Source organism: Bufo gargarizans, chromosome 7, assembly GCF_014858855.1.
Source record: "Bufo gargarizans isolate SCDJY-AF-19 chromosome 7, ASM1485885v1, whole genome shotgun sequence".
Classification (NCBI taxonomy): Eukaryota; Metazoa; Chordata; class Amphibia; order Anura; family Bufonidae; genus Bufo; species Bufo gargarizans.
In genome coordinates, this window is record NC_058086.1 from 162,625,163 (window position 1) to 162,650,652 (window position 25,490).

Consider the following 25,490-nt stretch of genomic DNA (forward strand, 5'->3'; position numbering starts at 1 on the left):
GTCTCTGGCAGATTTCACTGCCCGGGAAGTTTTCACTACCCCTCGTCACTTCCTCCTCGTTTCGACGTCTGGAAGGAGGTGCGTACTGCTTACTGTCATGATGCGCGTGCGCTAATACTAGTTAGCGAACACGCCCTCTCTTGCTTTGTGGAACGTAAATGCGGCCCACAGGCAAGATTCCTCTGTAGTGCAGGATGGGTTGGTTTTGCCATGGGAGCCCGCACCAAAGAGCCGCATTGAAGGGTCTAAAGAGCCGCTTGTGGCTCGCGAGCCGCACTTTGCCGACCACTGACCTAGGACATATGAAGCACGGAGATTATTACTACCAAGATGCAGAACTTTACATTTATCCACATTGAACCGCATTTGCCAAGTTGATGCCCAATCACTGAGTGTTCAAGTCAGAAATCTACAACAGCTCTGAGATGTCGTAGATTTCTGTTTAGGTGCATCTTCCGACGATCCCATCTTTCGGGATATCAAGACTGGCGCAGAAAGAGCTGGTCTTCATAAATCTTCTCCATAACGCCCCCATCTTTTCAATGGGGTGACCGCACACCCTAAGCATCTAGTCTTTGTCACATTACTCAGATCTCTAGGTCAAGGTAGATTTGCCAGTGAACTGGGTAAAGAGAAGGAGCAAGTGTACCGCTAATTTCATTTTTATATAATCTAAACAATTCAGACTGCTCCAGCTGGCTTCCGTACTTCTCCCTGTGACCGCAGCTGTCTAATGACAGCGCATGGGCCGCCGGCAGATGGCGATGTAACCCGAGGCGCCAGCCTCTACATAACTTCGGCGGATCCACCAACGCTTTTAAATGTAAGACAGTTTCCTAGGTGTCTTTTGCCACTGATTTTAGCATGGAGTCTGGGGAGCAATAATGGGGGCACTAATGGAAGCATTAATATTACTGGGGACATTATTAATTCTGGGGGGTACTAATGGAGGCATTACTATTACTGGGGGCACTAATTGGGGCATTATTAATTCTGGGGAGCACTAATGGGGGCATTATTAATTCTGGGGGACACATTATGCGATAGCGACCTTTGTTAAGCTATGCCCCCCCACCCCTTTGGTGTGTGGCTTATAGGGTGGCCAGACATCTGGTTTTCTGAGTGTGAGCTGCAGCTACAAACTGACTGAGGCTTCTCTAACCCCCAGTCAGTAGAGCCCGCAGACATGGCTCCCTGTGGCTGACTGAGGGCGAGAGAAGCACTCTGGGCTTTTACCATTGTGCTTTTATTGTGTAAAAAAACCTGATTTGATACATATGCAAATTACCCTGAGATGAGTCCTGATCCTGACTCATCTCTGGGACCGGACTCCTCTCAGGGTAATTTGCATATGTATCAAATCGTTTTTTTTTTTTTTTTTAAACAATAAAAGCACACAGAGCTATGGGGACTGGGTATTGCGGATGTGCTAGCGGCCATATACACAAAATCCCGCTGACAGGTTCCCTCTAAGTTGCTGTCATACTGTGGCTCTATTGTTGCTCCCCAGTAATATTAATGCCCCCATTAGTGCCTCTGGTAAGAGTAATGCCCCCAGATACCGGCCGGGTGGTAACCCTAGCTGCAGCCCTCACCCTCCTTGGCCAGTAATTGGATTTTTCACCCAATGAGGTGTAAGTGTCCTTCTCTGACCATCCAAAAAGTTGGGTGGTATGCACCCGCCATTTTGCAAATCTTTTGCTCCTGGAGCAACCAAAGTTCAGCTTTTAGTTCTCATGGAGCTCTTGAAGTAAAAAAATGCTGCGTTTTGACTGGTTGCTATGGGCAACAAGGCCAGTTTTGCTTTCAGTTTTCTTATATCTGCCCCTCATAACTTTATTGTTCGTTCCTTATGAACAACCTGGCAGTTCCCATTACTAAGGGGGGGGGATATATGGGATGTACTACTTGGCGGTCCCCACAAGTAAACTAGGCCCCTGACTTTGCTTTAGGACCCAGGAGCTTCACGTCACACCTCAGCCACCAAGCAGCCTGCTGTCACCTACCGGTCCGTCCACCTCGTCTCCCATGCCATCCCTTCCTGCCCATCCCTGCCTTCTCCTCCTCCCGGCCATTCCCGCCTCTCGTCTCCTCCCTCTCAGGGCTCCCCCCTCCTCCTTCCCAATCTTCACACAACACGCAAGGAAGGAGCTAGCACCGGGACTCCGAGCCGCCCGTCCTCCCCCTGCGCACTAACAGCCGGACACAGCAGTGCTCTCCTCCCCGACACCCAGCAGCTGGAGCCATGAGCTGGGGCACGGAGCTGTGGGTAAGTGCGCGCGGCTGGGAGGGCTGTGAAGGTGATTTGGAGGTCCGGAGGAGGGCGGCAGTGCCAGGTGGTGCGGCCGCCGCTCCCCTCTGCTGCTCCGTCCACTAGTCTATGGGCAGACGCGGTAGCGCAGAGACTTGCTGCGTTTCTCCCAGCGGGTTCCCTCACATGCATGCTGATGAGACCTGGCTTAGTTTTGGTTCTGCCCGTGGTGGCCATTGTATAGCAGAGCCCCGTGCTGTGCTCCATGCATTGTGCTGGGGTGTGTGCACACAGCCAGGTGAAGGACGGCTTTTGTCTGGGTGCCTGGCAGCAGACGATCACACCCTTCCTTTCATCTGCTCTTCCTGGCTTCAGTCTCCTCCTCACAGATTTTGGGGTCTTTCTTGTCTGTGATGGGCGCAGTGCTTTGACCATAGACAACCCATATTCCTGCTGTGTCTCCTGTCCCTCAGACAGGCACTGGCCATAAATTGGGGGAAAATGATGATAAATGATCATTTACTGATGTTTTCTTCACCCTGATCACGTCCTGGATCCCGGGGTGCATTACTATGATATCCGTAGGGCAGCGGCGACCCCGCTCTTTCTCTCCCCATTCAGTGATTTTTGCCTTAGGTGTGTAAACAATGCATAGTGTGAATACGCACGAGACGAGGCTGCGTGTAATCGCTTTATAACGTACCTGGTCACCAGCCGCGTTAATGGCAGCGGCATTGTATTGTGCGCTCACGTACGCTCTCTTCTGGAGCGGGTCCCTCCAGTGAAGATGGGCGCTGTAGTTAAAAAGGAGCCGCGCTGTATTGTCACCCCCGTCCGGGGCCTCTGTGTGCCAAGTGCAAGGCATTCTCGGGGGCCTGTCACTGGGAAATGTCTGCTGAGGATCCCGTCCGGGGTCCATCGCTTCCATTTGACGTACTATAGAGGTGCAGACAATGCGGTTTACTCTTTTACGGACGGCAGACGATCTACGCGATGTTGTAACGGTGGGACGGACGAGCGCCTTTGTTGGATTCTAGGGAATTGTATTAAAGCCATTCCCTAATTTATTGCTATTTTCAGAATTGCAGGTTGGTCTCGTAGTAGAGGAAATCAGTCATTTCCTTGCTGTTTGGTCAGGGTACAGGCCGCCATAAACAGCAGCCTGTATTCTATCTATTGTACAGTACATTCTAGGTTCGCTGTATTTCAGCGTGTTCTAGGTTGGGGTTAGTAGAACCATAGAGGGGGGAGGTTCTGGGTATTAAAGGGGTTTTCCAAGATTCTGGTATTGATGACCTTTATAAAGGAGGCCACAGAGCGCCGCGGCCTCTTCCTAGGCCGGTGACATCATGTTCATGGGTTACGTAGCCTAGGCGCAGCGCGGTCCCATTCAAGGGAATGACTTGGAGCTGCAATACCAATCATCGCCACTTTCCAATGGGCGGCGCTGCGCTTGGTACGTTATGAGGAGCCTGCGGTGCTCACCAGATCACTGCAGCCTACTCAAAAAGCTGATCAGCAGGGGTGCCGGGTGTCAGACCCCCCCTCATGTCCTGAGGATAGGTCATCAGTATCAGAATCTCGGAAAACCCCTTTAAAGAGAATATAAACTTCTTCTTTTGGATATGTCGCACCACACCTGTATCGGGAAAAATGGAACAGCAACCAAAATAGTGAAGTCCCACAAGAGTAATTAAAAGCTCACGTGGGGGGGATTTATCAAACTGGTGTAAAGTAGAAGTGGCCTTGTTGCCCACAGCAACCAATCAGATTCCACCTTTCAGTTTCCAAAGGAGCTGTGAGAAATGAAAGGTGGAATCTGATTGGTTGCTATGGGCAACAAGGCCACTTCTACTTTACACCAGTTTGATAAATGACCCCAGCGCTTTTTATTGTACTCATAGACGTAGAAGATAAAATCGCATATCGGCATAAAACGCCCAACTAAAGTTTCACTATCACTTCTTCCGAGTTGCGCAGTTTTTCAAGGAACATTGAATAACAATATCGGCCCTAAAAAATGGATGCAAAACGGCCATGAAAACAGTTTATTCGTTTTTTAACGTCTGTTTTTTTTCACTATCATGTAAATGTAGTGTTACCTGACAGATCCCACACTGTCACCACGGTTCTTCCAGCCGGACCCTGTTTACCAGACGCGTCACCACTCCAGCCAATCACTTTAGTGCATAGCTGAGGATCGTTGATCGGCTGCAGGGGTCACGTCAATGGAGAACCGCGTCCTGTCAGGTATGTAATAAGATGGTGTGTTGTCCAGTTTCTTCCTGAAACCAGACCACCCCTTTAATCCAGCTGAGGCAAAATTTGGGTTACGGCGGCACATGGCATATTTTGCAAAACAAACAAAAAACCTTTGCATTGCAAACGGTGGAATCTGCGGCATAAGTGACATGCACCATGTGTCCACGGGGCATGGAAGAGAACTTCTAAATACGCCTCCACCTTGCTGCTGTCAGTGCTGCAGATTTGCTAAGAGAAACATACAAGCGCTTGGGCCCAGCTGTGGAAAAACTACAACTCCCAAGATGTACACTTTCTTTGCTGTTGCCAGAACTCCACAGAAATGAATGGATGCCTGCTGGGACTGGTAGTTTCACCACAGCTGGAGTGCCGGAGGTTAGCCATCACAGGCCCGGGATAAACGTTGGCACCGTGACCACACGGCTGGACGAGGTGGGGGACCCCGGCTCATACTCTTGGTGCAGCTCATGACATGTAAAAACTGCTGGGACAGGTGACCGCTACCTCACGTCTTGTGGTCTCAGCACACCGGAGATGTATAGCCTACCACGGCGCTCAGACCGCACACAGCGTGAAAGTGCAGAGGAGGAAGTGAGTCTTCGGTTTATCCAGTGATTCATACAGATCTTTGGTAGATAGACGCTCTGGTCACTTCTGATATCGTATGGCGGATATAACGGCGTATAATACACACAGACAGTGCAGTGGTTTCTCTTCCGACATGAATGGTTTTCCGTTATGCAGGATAACGTCGGCATTGGCCATACTGGGCAGTCCTTGGACCATTGAATGTAGCAGTGACGTCAAATAATCAGTTTTCTGATCGCTATTACATTGACTTCTGTTCTCCTGAAATTGTTTTGATACCAATTATTGCCATGACCACTACTAATCGCCACGCCACGTCCGAAATGTGTCGGCATCTATAGTTTTCTATGCAACGTTTTAAATGATTTTTGCCATATAAAATTCACAGTTTTTATGGAACTGGTGCTGGAGTTCCCTTTGTTTTTGTGGCACTCCTCACTGCTTGGATTGTCCTAATTCCCAGTACCTCTACTGCCCTCCTTGTGTTCACTTCTAAGGGAGGTCTGCCCCTTCTGCAGCCTAGGTTGCTGAATTAAAGAAAGGGGCCTCCCTTAGATATGTCTTCTACAGGTAGGTCATTCACTTCACAGGTGATGGTGGGACCTCGTTGCCATGTACCTTATGCAGGTAGGAGGTATCCATGGTAGAACCGGTTATGTAAACCCTTTGAATGGTGTTAGTGTGAACGTATTCAATAGCCGCTGTCCGCATCCGTTGCTCCGTTCCGCAGGTCAGTTTCTGCAGGGAAAAAAAATTGCAACGTGTACATGAGACTTGGCAATTCTCATTCACTTTGGAGCTACTGTATGATGTTGCATTTTATTTTATTTTTTTGCATAAAAATCCTTTCAGAAAAACTGGAAGCAATCTGCGACATGTGCAGTCAGCCTTAGGGTCTTGCAATGGACAAATGCCATATTAACCTTGTACACTTGTCATCACCAGGTTAGGGGGGCGCCTTCACTTGTGGCAGACAATTCTGCAAATGAAAATCAGTTCCGTTCATTTGAATAGGGCGGCAGGCACGTGGATTTCTGCCCCATTAAGGTGAATGAAATTCATTTTTAGTCGCAGAACTTTCTGCCACAAAATCTGCCATGGGTGACGGCTCCCTCATTTAGGCCCCGTTCACAGCTGCGTTTAAATTCCAGCAGTCCATTCCGTTAGGTCCCTTTCACATGAGCGAGTATTCTGCGCGGCCGCATTGCGCCCGCGCGGAATCCGGACCCATTCCTTTCAATGGGGCTGTGTACATGAGCGCTGGTTTTCACGCATCACTTGTGCGTTGCGTGAAAATCACGGCATGTTCTATATTCTGCGTTTTTCACGCAACGCTGGCCCCATAGAAGTGAATGGGGCTGCATGAAAATCGCATCCGCATTTGCTTGCGTTTTTCACGAGTGGTTGCTAAGAGATATTGTTTGTATCCCACCAGGTTTTTTATCACGCGTGTGCAAAAAGCATTAAATCGCATTGCATCCACGCGATAACAGCTGAACGCGATCGCAGACAAAACTGAATGCCCTTGCTTGCAAAATCGCGCATTTTTTACAAAACACATTCGCAACGCTTCCGGGCCTAATCCGCACGCGCTTGTCTGCAAGGGGCCTTAGCCTGTCACAGCATAAATGTCGGCTGGAGAAAAACTGCTGCATGCAGTGATGCGTGTCCGTCCCGAAAACAGTCATTTATGCCAGATCCCATTATAGTCGATAGGAATCCGGCAGTACACTGTCATATCCGGCAATGCTTTATACGGCGGGCTCCTCTGTCGGGTCAGGCTACCGGATTACCAGCGCAACTGTGAACCAGGCCTTATAAAACCACGTGTGTATATGGTGGCACATGGAGCTGTAGGCTGCCGTTTTGTATGTAGGGATGTCCTTGAGGCCTTATTCTCATCCTCTCCGGTATGTGATGGAATGAAATGAGTCCTGTGTCCATGAAGAATAGTCCCGTCACCTGCCCCGTCACCTCTATGGTGACTAAATACCATTTGGAGATGAGACCATGGGCAGAATTATGTCAGAAGATCCCGGTAGCGCTTGGCTTCTGACGTCCGGGCTATTTTTTTTCTTAATCACACTTAATCCTAATTGTTCTAAAGCATAGCTTCAGTCTGAGCTTTGGGTGTAATTGATGCAGTTTTTTTTATATCTGAGCAGGAAATCCTCTTTGCGGATCTTGTCAATGACTTATTAAAAACCAAGCCCATTGGCCGAAATGACCTAGGCCGTATGACTGGAGCCGTCAAAAACGGTTTCCGATGGGATCTGCGTTCCTATAGAGCCTTCAGTTGCTTGGATCTCAGCGAGGACATATTGTGAGCAGAGGACTGGATGGAGTCTTCTCAGGATACCCAAGGTCTGCTTCTGTTTAAACCTACGTAGAAAATCCTGTTTCTGATCCATTAAAGAATGCTGTGCTGTAAGTTACTAGATGACAGGCCCCATGGAGAACGCATAAGCATAAAATCCGGTAAGCTGCTCTCTGCTAGAACAGCCTGGAGGATCTGCTGCCGGAGATGTGAACGCGGCCTCGCACCTTTTTGGTTCTATGTCCAAGGGCCACCGTGTCGGATTGAATGAATCCCAAAGGCTGCAATAAAACATAAAGGGGTGTTATCATCTGAGACCTTCAGGGCATATTGAAAGTAGATGCCCTAAAGATCTGATAGGTTCCAGAAAGGGGGTCCTTTATCTCTTGTTGGCATTCCATTGTAGCTTAAAAGAGTTGCTAAAACAGCCACGTGTTTCCCTGCCCTCATAAGACTCTAGTTTAGATATTTGCACGCATGTTTGGCCACCTCTGCACCTCATCTACTCCCTTCTGAAGTGCAATACAGGAGCCAGAAGAACCCAGTTTGCTGATATCTAGGGGTCCAAGAAATGGCCACACAAGTACAGAAAGCACGCCTGTGACCTGACGGGGGCTGCACAGAATGGCAATGCGGGACACGTGGTCCGAAGTGCCTGCCAACCCTTGAGAAGGAAACCATCAGGAATATAGCACCCTGCCTGGAGGACCACATCCAGTAGGGACTTTTTGCCAGGCTTTGTGTTGAAGGCTCGGTAGGAATGTGTAATTCTGACTTCAAATTTAGGGCTTTTAAAATGTTGCAAAAATTGTCTGTCTTAGGCCTCATGCACACGGCCGTTGTTTGGGTCCGCATCTGAGCCGCCGTTTTCAATGGAGCCGCAAAAGATGCAGGCAGCACTCTGTGTGCTGTCCGCATCCGTGGCTCCGTTCCGCTGCACCGCAAAAAAAATATAACTTGTCCTATTCTTGTTCGCAAAACGGAGAAGAATAGGCAGTTAGATCAATGGCCTTCCGTTCCGCAAATTGCGGAAGGCACACGGGAGGCTTCCGTTTTTTTGGGGATACGAGGTTTGCGGACCGCAAAAAACAGCACAGTCGTGTGCATGTAGCCTTACTCCAGTATAGAGGTGGAGTAACCTCTCCAGACAGAAGTGTTGGGATCAGGATTTCGTGCAGAAAATCCGCACCGTAGGTCATGTACATTGTATTCTATAAGAATTTGAAATTCTCAATGCACACAATGCAGATTTTTTCAGAGCGGATTTTAACCTGCGATGCGGATTTTAAAATCCGCAGCACGTCAATTTATTTTATTTTTCCTGACCGGATTTACTTCATTCACATAGTAAAATCCGCACCAATTGATGTGGGTTGACCGCACGGATTTGCCTGCGGATTCTCCGCACATGAATCCTGAACGTGTGCATGTACCCTTAGAATATCTGCCCCCGAGTGCAGATTTCAAAACAGAAAATCTGTGCGGATTTGTGTGCGTTTACGGAGAAAAAAAAAAAGGCAAAGTGTACATGAGGTTTGTCTGATCGCATGCACTTTGCTGGTGCCTGGAAAAAACGCAACGTGTGCAGGTAGCTTTAGACTGAAAGATGCACAGAATTTATCAAACATTGTGCAACACTGGGTAAAATTTGGCATAAATTACTGAAAAGCTGACTCCTGCAAAACGGGCCTTATGATAAATCTCCCCTATATTATCCTGTATAAAAGCAGGGCGAGGGGCCCGCTGACAGCTGCCTTTAAGACTGTTCTCTTTCCTATTTGTTTTTTTTCACATGTTGACACATCCTGGGGAAAGGGATATAATGTAGTTGTAATTTTCCATACCTTCCCCTAGCAATTTTTTTCTACACTCTTATGCATGCATTCTTAAAAGGGCTCTCCAAAAATAATGAATCCGTCCATCCTTAAAGGGATTCTGTTACCTCTTTTTACCCTATTGAGATGCGAACATGCATGGCTAGATCGCCGCTAGCATGTCCGCAATATACCTGTCCCATATCTGAGTGGTTTTATTGAGAGTAAAAAAAGATTTTATTTATCTATCTCTCTCTCTCTCTATCTCTCTCTCTCTCTATCTCTCTCACTTTGTGAACAAGGAGGAGATTGCTGGATACAGTCAGTGCTGGGCTCCTTCACAGGGGGGGGGGGGGGGGGGGGATGGGCTCCTGACTGGTTAGTGCAGCCCCTTGGGTTCCTTACCAGGCTGATTTACTATATATATATATATATATATATATATTTTAGTAAATCAGCCTGGTAAGGAGCCCAAGGGGCTGCACTAACCGGTCAGGAGCTAGCCGTGCATGTCCGCATCTCTATAGGGTAAAAAGAGGTGACAGAATCCCTTTAAGTGCATTTTGTCCTGAGGTGACTGTACCCTATTCATACATGGCAGAACGGGGCTCAGTGGTTAGCACTGGTGTCTTGCAGCTCTGGGGTCCTAGGTTCGAATCTGACCAAGGACAACATCTGCATGGAGTTTGTATGTTCCCCCCCGTGTTTGCGTGGGTTTCCTCCGGGTTCTCCGGTTTCCTTCCACATTCCAAAGACACATACTGATAGGGAACTTAGATTGGGGACAGTTGGATGCTAATGTTGATGCTAATGTCTGTAGTGCTATAGAAGTGCATAAAATAAAAGTGTGAGAAATACCCCAAACCCTTCATACCTCCGGTAGATGCCATTTGTAACCTATTGATAGGTCATCAATATCAGAGCTCCCCCTCCACCACTGCCGATCAGCTGTAAAAGGAGATGGCGCACGCTGTGTTTTCCTGCTCATCTTTGCCATAGATGGCTGCAGCGGACAGTAAGGGAGACGGCACGTGCCCTCTGCAATCGCTGATATTGATGACCTATCCTGAGGTTAGGTCATCAATACTAAAAGCCCGGACAACCCCTTTAATACCGAGCACTTATTGTGATTCTCCATATTGCCTCCTTTGCTATCTTAATTGATTTTCCATGGTTACGACCACCTTACAATCCATCAGCAGTGGTCGCTCTTGCTATACGAAAAAGCAGCGGCCTATGTGAACTCCCACTGTCCCGAGAGCGCCTTTTTCTATAATGTACAAGCACGGCCATTGCTGTTGGATACGAGCAGTGTATAATGTGATGGAAAAATGAATCTAGCCGGCAAAGGAGGCAATATGGACAATCACAATACATTAGTAAGTGCCTTGTATTCACTTTCTCTACGTGATAAATGCCATCGGCTGAAGTGACACAACCGCTTTAACTCTTCTCGCTGGAGAAAGCAGCCTGCATAGATGCCTTGTGCATACACCTACATTTCCCAAGATATGGATGTACGTATTACTTGCATAATCCAAGCTAGATTGTTAAAGAGCATCTGTCAGCAGGACCAACCCTATCAAACATGGCATTTGCATAAAAATAAGAGTAAATTGTACTCTGTAACAGCGCTTCAGAGAAACATAAAGGTGTCCTTTTACTCGGTAGCATCAACCCTGACAGACTCTGTGTGGTTTCATAGGGTTAATCCTGCTGAGTCATGCACATGATCGTAGCCTGTTTGCGGTACGCAAATTATGAATCCATAAAACGCAGATACAGCCATGTGCCTTCTGCATTTTGCGGAACGGAACGTCCTGCCCTCAGTGGAACTGTGAAACTGACAAGATTAGGGCATGTTCTATATTTTTCGGGGCCATGGAACGGACATACGGATGCGGACTGCACGCGATGTGCTGTCTGCATCTTCTGATGCCCCAAGGAAGTCAATGGGTCCGCATCTGGCCCACACAAAATGCAGATCGGAGGCGGTCGTGTGCATGAGCCCTTAAAGTAACACTTATAGAACATCTATTCTTATGATTGTGTTGTTTCATTCCTCTATTATTTCTGCTAGCAGTCTGCCATGAAGGTCCAGAGGGGTGTTACCAGTTGGTTGTGTGTCCCTGCACTGTCTGACATCATCTGTGCTGGGGACCCCCCACTTAAACTATTAAGCTGGTAACACCCATCTGGACCTTCATTGTAAACTGCTAGTAATTGGTTCATAACTTCTAGCAGGAATAATAAAGGAATGGCACATCATGGAGTCATAAGAATAGATGCTCCAGAATTGTGATTACATGGGGAATGCAAGTAGTTACTAAAGCAGACCTGTCAGGAGAGGGGAGAGGTCCTCTTTAATATCTGTGGCATCACATCTCTGTAGAGTATCAGCCATAATATTGAGGCTGAAATCCACCTTAGGCCACCTGCACACGTTGTGGATTATTCGCGGTTTCCCGTACCGAAAAACTGTAGTGTAATACAGTACGTGTCTGACTGTAGACTTCGCTTTTCCGTTCTGTGTGGAAATTGACCTGCTGTGCGGATGCTGAAATCTGCAGCACGTCCACTCTTTGTGCGGAGTTCAATGCAAGGGTGAGAGCTGCATCAAATCCGCGGCAACAGCTGTGGATACAGAAATCCGCACGGAGACAGCCCGCACCACTGTGCCGGTCGCCTCGTTTTCCAACATTTCATGCAGTGGCTTGTGATTTGTGTTTTGTAAAGACTAGATTTGGGTGGACCCCCACAGAGCAAATGGAGGAGCCGTAAATGTCCATTGTGGAGCACCCCCCTGATCTTGCAGTCACTTACCCGCCCTGGTCAATGTCTCCTGTCTATTTTTAGGTTTTACCTAGCGGCAGCTATGGACTTTGGGCTCAGCGGGGGGCTCACACATCACATATGTTTATTAGCGCCTTTCCCGGGTCCTGTGGTTGTCATACTATTAGTATGGAGTGCTGGCAGTAACCGGAGGAACAGGCTTGACTTGTATGACCTGGTGAGGAGCCTAGAACCCCCTGGATGTAATCCGAGCACCTACAGTACGCGAGCACAGGATGTCGTGGATTACAGCCTGAGATCACTGAATATTTCTGCAGTGAATCAGGAGTCCAGCGCTTTGTGCGTTCTTTGTATTTCTGTGATTAAAGCCAGCGTCCGTGTCTCCAAGTGATAGAATTCCTCGCAAGTATCCGCTATGGAAACCCTCCGCCGAGTCTTGAAATCTGATGACTGCGCTACAGATGATATCAAATATATATATATATATATATATATATATATATATATATATATATATATATATATATATATATATATATATATATATATTCTCATCATAATATCTCTCTTAACTTTCAACCTCTCTCCGTGTGAAGGACACTCGCTATACTTTTATAGTTGCCATGGCAACTAGTGAGTTACAAAGCCGAGGGCACACGCTGAGCATTTGGATGAGTCTCAGATATGCCAGTATCATTCGGCATCGGCCCCTGCTATGAAGCTGGAGTGCAGACTGTGTGGTTCTTAGAAATGGCAGCTTCGCCGTCCGACCAGTAGATTTCCTGCCAAAAAGGTTCTGATGATGGAAATGACCTTTTCTGTTACATTCGTCATTTGAATTCATGGGATTTAAAGGAACCTTCCAGTGAAAGGTCACAAATCGTGCCTCAAGTTCGGAGACGGCGCGCTTCTCTTGAGCCGAGGTTGGGCATTTCTATGCACGGTCTTCACTCTCACATTTCCATTAGCAGCAGCAGCTTTGTACAAGTCTATTCCATTTATTTAATAGCTGATTGGATTGGCGTCATCTATCTGCTTATTTGCATTTGCAAGGCAGCGGATACGTGGAGTTGACTTCAGCTGCATGACTGTGGGGCCATTGCCAAACAGCTAATTGGAAGGGGTGCGTGCTGTTGGACCTCCCCACCCATCAGTAATTGATGGCCTATCCATCCTCAGGAGGGTCATCCTCTGTTCAGTCATCATCTCTTAGGCCTCATGTACATGGCCATTGCCCGGCCGTGCCCATATTGCAGCCCGCAAACAGTGTGTCCGCAATATATGAGCCCCAGCCGTTTGTGCTCTGCAGTCCAGAAGGTGTGGTGCGGAACGGAGGCACGGAAGCACTACGGAGCTCTTCCATGGGGTTTCTCTCCACAATATGTGAGCAGGCCCTGAGGTCAATGGGTACAAGTCAGTGAAAAATGGAAATGTGAACGAAATGGTGCACTAAAGGCGCCCATACAGCTAGCTATCACATACAGTATGTGCTAGCTTCAGCCGAGCATGCATGTGCTTTCAATGGGGAGAGAGGAGAAAGGCGCTGCCAGACACCTCTGATGGCGGCTCATCTCCTGGGAATACAAAAGGATCGGGTGTTTCAAGTTCAGCATGTCCAATCCTTCTCTCCCCTGTCGAGGAAAAGCCAGGAGTTCCCATACACAGTAGATTGTCAGCTTGCTCCACCAAAACGGTTTTGGCTGACCATACTGACATGTGGTCACGGCAGCAGCCATATTCTAGTATTCCTGAGCACAGAGAAATACAAAGACAATATAAAATGAAGCACTGGTTCAGAAGCGGCCATCCTGTATCTGCACATGGGAAGTGTATAGGGGTTAAATGTTTACTGAGCGCGTGTTAGTCCTTGTTGCGCACAGACTATGTATATTTAATGAGCGGGTACACCTGTTCTCTTGTCTTATACTGTTATATTGACCCTGCCTGTGTTTGTTGTGGATTATGTCTGTGTTTTTTTTTTTTTTTTTCTCTGCGTGGATTCTCGAGCCAAGTAAATGTAGCATAATACAGTACCAGCAAAGCGTATGAAATTAGTCCGATCTCATGATCGCTTTGCGGAAATTGACCTGCTATGCGGATTTTCAAAAAGCCACAGCGTGGCGCTTGTTTGTGCGGTTCTTTTATGCAACGGTAAGATCCACGGCAAAACCGCATCAAATCCACAACATGCAGTATTTCTGCACCGCAGCCTTCTGGTGACCAGTGTGTGGGATGAAACAGTCTGGTTCTGGTGATGATTGCGAGGACGTCTGGAGATCTGATGGAAATATGAAAGCAGGTTTAACTATTTAGCCAGAAGTTGCCCCTTTTCCTGCGCATCTGCTCAAATAATTTGGACTTTTTCCTCTTGTAAGATTTATGGCTGGATCGCTGTTGCTAGGCTTGTGTTTCTGGCCTCTAATTGACTGTTAATGTAACCAGAATATCCGGGTTCATCGCCCTGCATTTACCAGATACGTCTGCAACATGTAATTGTATTTTATATGTAACGGGCACCTGCTGGAATAATGGTTGAGTAGAAAGATACAGAGAAAGATCTATTAGGCTAGGCTACACAACATGTGTCACACTACATATAGCGCACAACTACACTGCGACATGTCGCGCACAACTACACTGCGACATGTCGCGCACAACTACACTGCGACATGTCGCGCACAACTACACTGCGACATGTCGCGCACAACTACACTGCGACATGTCGCGCACAACTACACTGCGACATGTCGCGCACAACTACACTGCGACATGTCGCGCACAACTACACTGCGACATGTCGCGCACAACTACACTGCGACATGTCGCGCACAACTACACTGCGACATGTCGCGCACAACTACACTGCGACATGTCGCGCACAACTACACTGCGACATGTCGCGCACAACTACACTGCGACATGTCGCGCACAACTACACTGCGACATGTCGCGCACAACTACACTGCGACATGTCGCGCACAACTACACTGCGACATGTCGCGCACAACTACACTGCGACATGTCGCGCACAACTACACTGCGACATGTCGCGCACAACTACACTGCGACATGTCGCGCACAACTACACTGCGACATTGATTTCGAGCGGCAATTTTTATACCGATAGTCTATGGCAGGGATGTCAAACTCGTGGCCCTCCAGCTGTTTCAAAACTACAACTCCCATCATGCCTGGGCATACTACAGCTATCAGGGAATGATGGGAGTTGTAGTTTTGCAACATCTGGAGGGCCCATGAGTTTGACATCCATGGTCTATGGTGTCGTACTGCGACATGCAGCAACTGTGACACGACAGACGCAGAAAAATCCATCTTGGGTGTATTTTTTGCGACTGTCATGTCACAGCAAGTCACAGTGCGACACCATAGAATATAATTATAAAAATGTTCATGTGACAATTCTCGCCGTGTAGCCCTAGCCTTACCTTGTGTTGCAGCAGTGTGCTAAATTATTTTAATACTATGGTGAAGTTAAATCTAGACTTCTTACTATTACTACCACCACCACTAATACCACCACTACTACTACTACCACCACTAACACCACTACTACTACTACCACCACCACCACTAACAACACTACTACTACTACCACAACTTACCAGTTTACAAAAAATTAGCTTTGAAGTCACTGTCCATAGGAAACGCATTGAGTTGCTTGAAAGTCGCTTCTGAAAAGTCTGTTGTAGCCACAACCTTTTAAAGGGGTTATCCTGGAAAAATATTGATGACTTTTCCTCAGGATAGGTCATCAATATTAGATAGTCAGGGCTTCGACCCCCGCTGATTAGCTGTTAGAAGAGGTTGGGCCCTCCATGAGCGCCACGGCCTCTTCCTAGGACATGTGACGTACATCGGTCACGTGGCCTACTTGCAGATCAGCCCCATTGAAGCCTGAGCTGCAATCCCAAGCACAGCTGCTATACAATGTACGGTGCTGGGCTTGGAAAGCTGCTGGGAGTCTTCAGTGCCTAACCAGTGAGCGCATGGCTGCCTAAAACAGCTGATCGGATGGGGGTGCCAGGACACGGACCCCCAGCAATGTGATGATGATGATCTATCCTGAGGATGTCATTATCAATTCCCGGATAACCCCTTTAAACAGTCGAGACTATATTATTGTAAAAACAAGCGTATATTCCCACGTCACGTAAACCTCTTGGATTTTTGTAGCCGTTGAAGCCGTGCGATTGATAATAATGTACCACAATGAAAGTGCAGTGAAAGTCTGTCAGGGTTCTTTTCACTCTTTTGTGGAAATAACGGAAGTGCTGGATTTAGCAAATAACTGACACTAACGGAACCTAACAGATCCCATTGACTTTAATGGGATCTGTTCAGTTTCCGTTCTGGAGAACATTTTTTAGTGGCGAAAAAAGTCCTGCATGTAATTTTTGACTTGGCCTCCAACGCGGATGTTAAAGTTTTTTCAGAGTAGCTTCAAAAATGTTACGACTATAGTAAAGGTGTAAGGTGTAGATACATAGTAATGTAACCAGTGCTAGAAGAACAGTACGGTTACTGGTAAACTGCTACAATTCACGTAAACCATGAACGGGTGTATACATATTGGCAAACTACCACAATACAGTGGATGGGGTGTATCCTGCCATTCATTACATAGGCTAGGCTACTTTCTCACTAGCAGGGTTCAGAAAAAACGCTTCTGTTACTAATAATACAACCGTCTGCATCGGTTATGAACGGATCCGATTGCATTATCTTTAACATCGCCAAGACGGATCCGTCATGGACACCATTGTAAGTCAATGGAGGACTGATCCGTTTTCTATTGTGGCGGAGAAAATGGATCTGTCCCCATTGACTTGCATTGTAGGTGATGACGGATCCGTTTTGCTCCGCATCCCAGGACGGAAGGTAAACCGCAGCATGTTGCTCTCCGGTATGGGAACGAACGGGATGCATTTTGGAGCATTCCCTTCTGTTCAGTTACATTTTGTCCCCATTGAGAATGAATGGGGACATAACGGTAGCATTTTTTTCCGGTATTGAGTCCCTATGACTGATCTCAATACCGGAAAATATTAACGCTAGTGTGAAAGTAGCTTATATATGTGATGTCAGTGATCCCATTCCCAGCAGTACGGTATTTCGCATGGTACTGGCAGTGTGATGAGTTATTATGAGCAATGTTTTACTGGAACCAGCACTGAATATACTAATTTCCAGTGAGGTGTGGCCTCTATGAAATGCTCTGGTTACTGTTCACTATTAATGTGATGAATTTGTACAAAACGTATTGAATCGCGCACGCCAATTTTCATATACTGCCCCACAGGTATAGCTTTTCTGCAAGGAAAGAGGGAAGCGGTGTCCGTTCTTCCGTACAGCAGGACTGCGGGAGGATAATTAGCAGATGAAACAAAGCAGATTAGCACAACTGACATGGCAGACTGGTGGAGATTAGGGACACCCTTTCACTGCCAGGCGGGATAATGCATTATAGCCTGATACCCATTGTTCTCTTCATGCTGCTAATCCCCAGCTTCTGGTAATTGCTATGTGTACAATGGGAATTTTAGAAAATGTCCTTAAAATACCTTGTAACAAAGCAAACACTTTTGCATGGCTTGTCCGGGGCAGATGCAGCCTGCACTGAATGCTGGCCATAGACGGGACATGTCTGCCGGTCAGCCCCTCCATTTCAGGGTTATGGTTTTAAAACCAGTCAGATTCCGCTTTTTTACGGATCCGTGAAAAACCACTGACACAACACGGATGGCATCTGTGTTCTGTCAATGTTTCATGCTCTGGAAATTACTTTTCAGCCTAGCACTGTCCACGGAATATGGATGACACACGTACCAAACATTCTTCATGGATGAAACACGGACGTTTTATGCACAGACATCAAATGTCACGGTGTGCCGGACGCATCTTTTGGGGCCCCATTGAAAAGAAGGGGTCTGCACCTGTTCCTCAAAATTGTTGTCGGTTCATACGGGTGAAGCACTGAGCACCCGCAGTGTCTAGAAGTAGTCCCCGGACAGACAATGGAGGGTGTTGTGCCTGGTTTCTGCTGTATCATGTCGGTGTGTGAGCTGGCAGGTAACCTGCGGCAAAATAGCCTCCCAGAGTGACGTTCATTCACTGTCATTGTCAGCCATGGTATGCGGGGCTGGGAACACATTTCTCTCCAGTGTAAAGGCTCTTGCACACCACCATATCCGTTTTGCGATCCGCAAATCGCGGATACTGTCCTGGTGCATGCTGTCATTTTTGTTTTTAACTCCTGAAGAAATGTCCTAGCCTTGTCTGCAAAATGGACAAGAGTAGGACACGTCTTTTGCTTTTTTTTTCAGGCCTGCGGAACGTACCTACCGTGCGCTGCCCGCGTCTGTATGCTGTCCACCTCTTTTTTGCGGCCCCATTGAAATGAATGAGTCCGCATCCGATGCAGACTGAAAATACGGTTGTGCAAATGAGGCCTGATGTGCAGATATCAGCTACATGCACATTGTATCGATTTCACGGATGACAACAGATGCAAACTGAGCGGATCCTTATCCATTCAGAATGCATTAGGGCAAAACTAATCCGTTTTGGACCGCTGGCGAGAGCCCTGAACGGATCTCACAAACGGAAACCAAAATGCCAGTGTGAAAGTAGCCTGTGACAGATTTGCCATTCGCGTACTGAGGAAGCTACCATGCCATCCCATGCCTGTTGTCCTCCATCTCTAAGTAATCAATGTGTGAATAGAGCTTTAATACCTCGGTGGAGGAGGAGGATACCTGAAATGCTTGGCGTGTTGCTATCCAGTGGCTTGGCAAGCTTGGAACGTACAGAGAGGCTTTCTGTATGGCATTCTACGGGTCGCATACATGTCATACTTTCTGGAGCTTGGTTACTCAATCTGTGTGTGGAAATGAGTCATCTGGCAGGACACGTGAAGCCAGTGGGTGCAGCGCACCTTTATTACAGAGCGATCCGAGATAAAAGCTGGAAATGCTGAGCGAACCCCCACCCGTGTCCCATAGCTCATTTGTGGGCTGCAGTGATCTTCATGTGAATGTCGCTGGTTGACTAATTAGCTGCACTTTCTGTAGTATTCAGTTTAGGCTACTTTCACACTCGCGATTGGTGCGGATCCATCATGGATATGCACAGACGGATCCGTTCAGATAATACAACCGTCTGCATCCGTTCGGAACGGATCTGGTTGTATTATCTTTAACATAGCCAAGACGGATCCGTCTTGAACACCATTGAATGTCAATGGAGGACGGATCAGTTTTCTATTGTGGCAGTGAAAACGGATCTGTCCCCATTGACTTACATTGGGGGTCCTGGACGGATGCATTTAGCTCAGTTTCTTCAGACAGACACCAAAACGCTGCAGGCGACGTTATAGTGTCCGCCTATAGAGCGGAATGGAGACTGATCGGAGGCAAACTGATGCATTCTGAGCGGATCCTTTTCCATTCAGAATGCATTAGGGCAAAACTGATCCGTTTTGGACCGCGTGTGAGAGCCCTGAACGGATCTCACAAACAGACAAAACGCCCGTGTGAAAGTAGCCTTAGTTGTGACCGGGACACATTGTCTCTGCCTGGTAAGTGCAGAAGCCTACAGAGGAAAACAAGATTTTTAGGCGTATGGATGTATAGTAGAGAGCTCGTGCACCTCTGTGGCTCGGTATACAGCTGCGTGCATGAATGCTTACTTACCCTATAGGTTTACTTCATAGTATGTCCACATGAGACGTAAAATGCAGAATTAAAAAGGCCAGATCTGCTTGAGTTACATGAGAATGTTGCCGTGTAAATGGCTGTGGACTTCACCCTCGGCATTGGAATGAGTGTATTCCACGGCATAAAGTGACATACTGCAGATTTCTATAAACACTGCTCGTCGGTTTTAAAGAGGTTTTCCGAGACTATAATTCCGATGACCCATTTGAGTGATGGCTAACCTCCGGCACTCCAGCTGTAGTGAAACTGACTCCCAGCATGCTCCATTCTTTTCTATGGAGTTCTGAGAACAGCCAAGTAAGTCTACATCTTGGGAGTTGTAGTTTTGCCACAGCTGGAGTGCCGGAGGTTAGCCATCACAGACCTATATATACATTAGTATATGATCGATGGGGGTCTGACACTCAGTCCGACACCAAGTAGAGCCTCTGCGCTTGGCATGGCGGCTCTGGCGGGATTGTCAGGGCTGCGTGATGTCCAGCCTTTTCAGTCAAGCAGCAGGGGGGGGGGGGGGGGATCCTCTTAAGCAATGAGGGGCTGTTGTGTGTGTGTGTGTGTTTTTTTATTTTTATGAATGAACAGATTCGTAGCGATCTATTTGCTCATCTCCACTCCCTACCTGATCTGTGGGGGTCCCGGACCCTCGCTCCTCAGCTCTTCCGCAGTAGCTATTTCTATAATAGACGGCAGATTTTTGTGGCTGTGGCTTCGTACACCAGTTCTGCGGTCAGAGGCAGTCTGCTTTGGTTTCTGGTGTGTGCGCCCAGAGCTACATGCTATTCTACAGTTTTGATGCCACGGGCAGTGAAATTTTCCTAATGAATCTCATCTTGTGACTGGGATACAGAGACAGCTTCACGCTGGTGCGGTAATATTTCTGAAAATCAAGCTCCGTGACAATCGCCTCATTGACCAGACTCTCTGCTCCGAGCATTTAGAACTAAAATCGGATATTCTCTGTTTATCCAAATATCCCGGGGCACGAGACTGCGCTGCACCAGGAGAAGATGATAACTAAACCGGAGAGAAGAAGATCTAATCATTGCTGTGTGCAGAGTATTAACCCAGGAAAATCCCTCAAACGTCATTTTTTTTCTAATCAGAAATTTCCTTCTGTGTCGTCTTGCGTAATGCCAAGTATGGCTAGTTAATAAATGTTCCAAAGCCAAGCCCATCCGCCTTGCGGTATTCTGCAATCAGCCAACTTCTAACTTCAAGTCAGTGATATACTTGTATAGACTGCGCGTGAGGGATCTGTAGTCGTGGACAAAATAGGGCATACTTCCATGGTGTCGGCATGGACCCACAGTCCACTGATGTGTGAATGTGCTCCATTAAAGGGTTTTTCAGAGCCTTTTATACTAGCTCATCAGTATCTGATCAGTGGGGGTCCCACACGTGGAACCCCCACCACCCATCAGCAGTTTGAGAAGGCACCCGTGCTGGCAGTAGCACCATAACCTCGCAGCTTAGTGTGGGCCATGTGATGTCACCTCCATTGGTCACATTTCCTAAGCGCATTGATTTTAAATGGGGCTAGCTGCAATACCAAGCACAGCCGCTATACAGTGTATGTCGTTGTGCTTGGCGAGCTCAGAGAAGGCCGTGACGCTACTGCCAGTGCCTTCTTAAACAGCTGATCTCAGGGGTCCGACCCCGCCCACCGATCAGGTACTGATGACCCATCTAGTGGATAAGTCATCAGTATTAATGTCTCGGAAAACACCTTTAAAGGCGATGGATGCGTGAGGGGTCCGTGATTCACCAATGTATGAAAGATGCCTCACAGTTATCACATGTCTAATCGTGATACATCACTGTCCGGTATGGCATTTATATGAATACTTTTATGCTTTAGTGCTTATCCTATGGAACAAATACTTGTCTTGGCGTACCTCCGAGTGTTCATGCATTAGGAGGATGCTTAGAATCTTGCTCTCTTGCTTCGAGTAGGGAAGAAATTCCATTGTACATAACTCATGACTCGAAGCTGTCTGCATTGTTGTGGATACATTTCCTTCCAGATTCCTGAAACAAGGAACACATCTGTTAGATATTCAGCGGAGGTCTAAAAGGCCTAAGAAGCTTGAGTACACTAGGATACAGTCATGACTACCATCAAAAAAGTGAAAATCCTGACCGTACAAGAGGTACTCTCAAAGTAACGAGTTGGTCTTCTTCATCTATATACACATGCCCATGAATGTATTCTCTACATGGAATTATGGATGATGCCTAGCCCGACACTCAGTTGGCCCAAAAATTACTAAACAGTCTAAAAAGGCGCTGGTTTCATCAGTGACTGATGCTGGATGATGAATCTGGTGCACCTTTATACTGTCTACACTGGTTACACCACCTCTTAGTTGTCTAACTTTATGGCTGATCTGCGCACAATAATTTTGCCGCTTATTGTAACTCGCTTGCCCTTTTCCGGTAAGCCATGGCCCTTGTTGGGCGAGTCCGAAAAAGTGTCTGTGGAGCATGTACTCCAATTATTTTTGGCACAGATTACACCATTAGTATTTATATACGTCATGTTATTAGTAAATCTCCCCAATGTTTGAGTGTTGACAGTCTCTGATTTTGTGGGAAGAAAAGCTAGATATGGACTTCAACATGCGCTCAACCGTTTTCTTTGGACAGTCTCCCCATTGTAATTCCAAGGGGGGCTTTGGGAATTCCAGTGATCATGGGGCCCCCGGCCCCAAGTGATCACACACATATATCTCCTATCGATAGGTGATAAATGTCCATAGTAGTAACTGGTGGAGGTTCATAAGATAAGATCTCCACAGTCTCAAAAATGAAGGTGCTCCTTCCAAGAACCATGGCAGTTTCTTCACCCATTGAATTACAATACTTCATTGGTATCCTCAGTTTTCTGTGCAGGTTAGGTTCTTGGCCGCACTTGTATTACCTAAGTTGCCAAAGAGAAGTGTTGGCCTTTTTGGGCGAATTCACATGGTTGAATTTTTTGATCTATTACATCTATATGTTCCTTGCCAAAAACAGAAGCGTTAACCATTCAGTAGGAACCGCAAATGTTTGGAAGCTGCTCCTGGTTCTGGCCAGAAATATATATGGCAGTAGAGTAGCCGGAAATTTTGGCCATGTGAATGTGCTCTTAGTTGTAATTCATTTTCATCCACTTACGAGAGTTACTAAACTGGTTCCATTATAAATATGCGATTCTTTTTTTCTCTTTTCCGCTCGCCAGGCGAAGAATATAGATAAGGATTCAGTTGAGTGGGAGGATTGTCTGAGACTCTGTGACATTAGGCAAACGACAGAAGGCAGAGGAAATGGGAAATCAAATCCTTCCAAAGTTGCTGCGTGTATTATTTACATTCCTCCTCTCAGAAGGTCCTAGATATAGGTGCCAGCTGCAGCCCATTAAAGCGGAATTCCTTTCCCGTCAGGGTTTTCAGCGGTTTCCCCGTTTGTGTGCTCCCTGTAGAGATGAGTGTGTGACTCCTTTAATACTGATATTAGAAAACTACTCAGCGAGACTGTGGGGCATTTTTTTTTTTTTTTTTGCATACGGATAATTGATGGCCTATACTCAGGCTAGTATCGAAGGAGAAAATGGTCAGTGGCACTCACCAGTGTGTAGTATAATTAAACTCTATGCTTTTATTCAGAGTAAAAATCATGGCATGGGGCACACAGACAATCTTGCATGCACCAAACAGCAACGGCCGTTTCGCGCTACAATGCGATTCGTCAGGCTGTACGTCAGAGCGTGTATTTGCTCCGCCCTTTTAAACTCTGGCTAGGCAATCAATATCATATCAGTGGGGGTCCGATTTGCAGCACCCTGTCTAGCATGTGTTAAATAGCTGTCCTTGTGTTGAGGATCGCTCTGTCCTTGTGTTGAGGATCGCTCTGTCCTTGTGTTGAGGATCGCTCTGTCCTTGTGTTGAGGATCGCTCTGTCCTTGTGTTGAGGATCGCTCTGTCCTTGTGTTGAGGATCGCTCTGTCCTTGTGTTGAGGATCGCTCTGTCCTTGTGTTGAGGATCGCTCTGTCCTTGTGTTGAGGATCGCTCTGTCCTTGTGTTGAGGATCGCTCTGTCCTTGTGTTGAGGATCGCTCTGTCCTTGTGTTGAGGATCGCTCTGTCCTTGTGTTGAGGATCGCTCTGTCCTTGTGTTGAGGATCGCTCTGTCCTTGTGTTGAGGATCGCTCTGTCCTTGTGTTGAGGATCGCTCTTCAAATAGCTGAGCAGCCTCTGCGCTGATAGTCAGACCCCCAACGCTCTAGCTTGAAAAAAGACCATCACTTTCCTGAAATCGGCAAACGCCTTTCAGCTGGTCATTCGCATGACATTAATGTCTTTCAAACCCACAAGTCTGCATTTAGGGTCCTTTTACACATAGAAATGATCGTGGATTATCGTGAATGAAGCAAACGATCTCGGTAACCGCCAGATCATCAGCAATCTCCTCCGCTGTATGCGGTGATCATTATTCCTGCGCAGTAGATCGATGTTTAAACAGCACGTTGGCAGGACGACGTGATCACCCGATAAACAATAGTTTGCTTGTTCATCGGATGGTCGCCAGCGCCTTTTGCACAGGCAGATTATCGGGAACCAGCATTTATACAAACGCTCATCCCCCAATAATCGGTCCTGGTAAAAAGACCTTTAATGATGATATTTGTCCACCAGAGACTTGCCCATCCCCAGTGTAGGCTTTCTTTGTTTTCCTTCGTCACGCTCCCCATTTTCCATTCTTTGTCCTAATGGCAAAATTAGAAATAATAGTTTTGAATTAGCATTTGTTTTAATTGCTTTGTCTTTATTGGTCTCGACACCCTGCGGCTCAAAAACTAGGCAGAACCCCTGACTGTGTCTGCGTTACTGGTTGGTAATTACTGTGCTTGGTTTGTGAAGCGTCTGCTATTCAGTTTTTTATCATCTACTAGGATCTAGGAACATGAAGTCTAGATTACGATGGGCAGAGGAATGCGAAGTCGGTTCTTAAAGTGACCCTAGGGCTGGGGCCCGAACATGATGGAAGTGAATAGAGTCACCTTAGTCTGAGAAGTTACCAAAACCTGTCAGTTTGAATAAATCTGGCCCTGCTGGATTTCTTGGAACTGTCCTGTCACAGCAACTTGCTGGTCTCAATGCTACCCCATTCATTATCATGATGTTATAAGGCTGCAGGGTTACACAAAGCCAAAGTCGTATGTAGCCCCAGCCTAAAGGCCCTTTTACACACCTGATTGTCAAGCAGATTATAGGGGACGAATGTTCATCCCCCATAATCTGCCTGATAATCGGGTGTGTAAAAGGCCCTTTAAGGGTGTATTAGACACCCCGATGCTGCAAGCGATTGTCGCCAGATAGCTAGCAGAGGAGACCGCTGCTATTACACAAAGCGATGTCCTCCACAACATGGGGAGGAGCGATCACTATGCCATCGTTCGTCCCCAGGCAGGACAGCGGTGTGCTGGTGGCAGATCGTGATTACACAGCATGATCTGCCGTCAGCAAATCCAGATCTTTCAGCATGCTGAAGGATCTGAATTGTCCGATGAACGAGCAATCGGATGATCACCAACGAACGTTGCTACGAGTGAATTTGGGTTTGCTGAAATTGTGTTAAACGGGACGTCAAGGACTTGTCTGCCACCATGAAGACTACCTAATCTTCAGTATTTCTAATTCTTATGATTGGAATTTTCCGCCGGGAGGCCACCATACACATTAGATGGTCCTC

At 47.0% G+C, this 25,490-nt stretch overlaps 1 protein-coding gene across 2 annotated transcripts in view; it reads left to right on the plus strand.

Moving 5' to 3' along the window:
- Positions 1-2,013: 2,013 nt before the first annotated feature.
- FNBP1L (formin binding protein 1 like) overlaps positions 2,014-25,490 on the plus strand; it is a 141,970-nt gene continuing 118,493 nt past the window's right edge. Inside the window, exon 1 of one of the 2 annotated variants that reach the window (XM_044302313.1) lies at positions 2,014-2,269. In XM_044302313.1, the coding sequence (XP_044158248.1) occupies positions 2,246-2,269 (24 nt within the window). In that variant the 5' untranslated portion in view covers positions 2,014-2,245. The remainder of the gene's footprint in view (positions 2,270-25,490) is intronic. The other variant, XM_044302314.1, reaches the window with a different exon arrangement.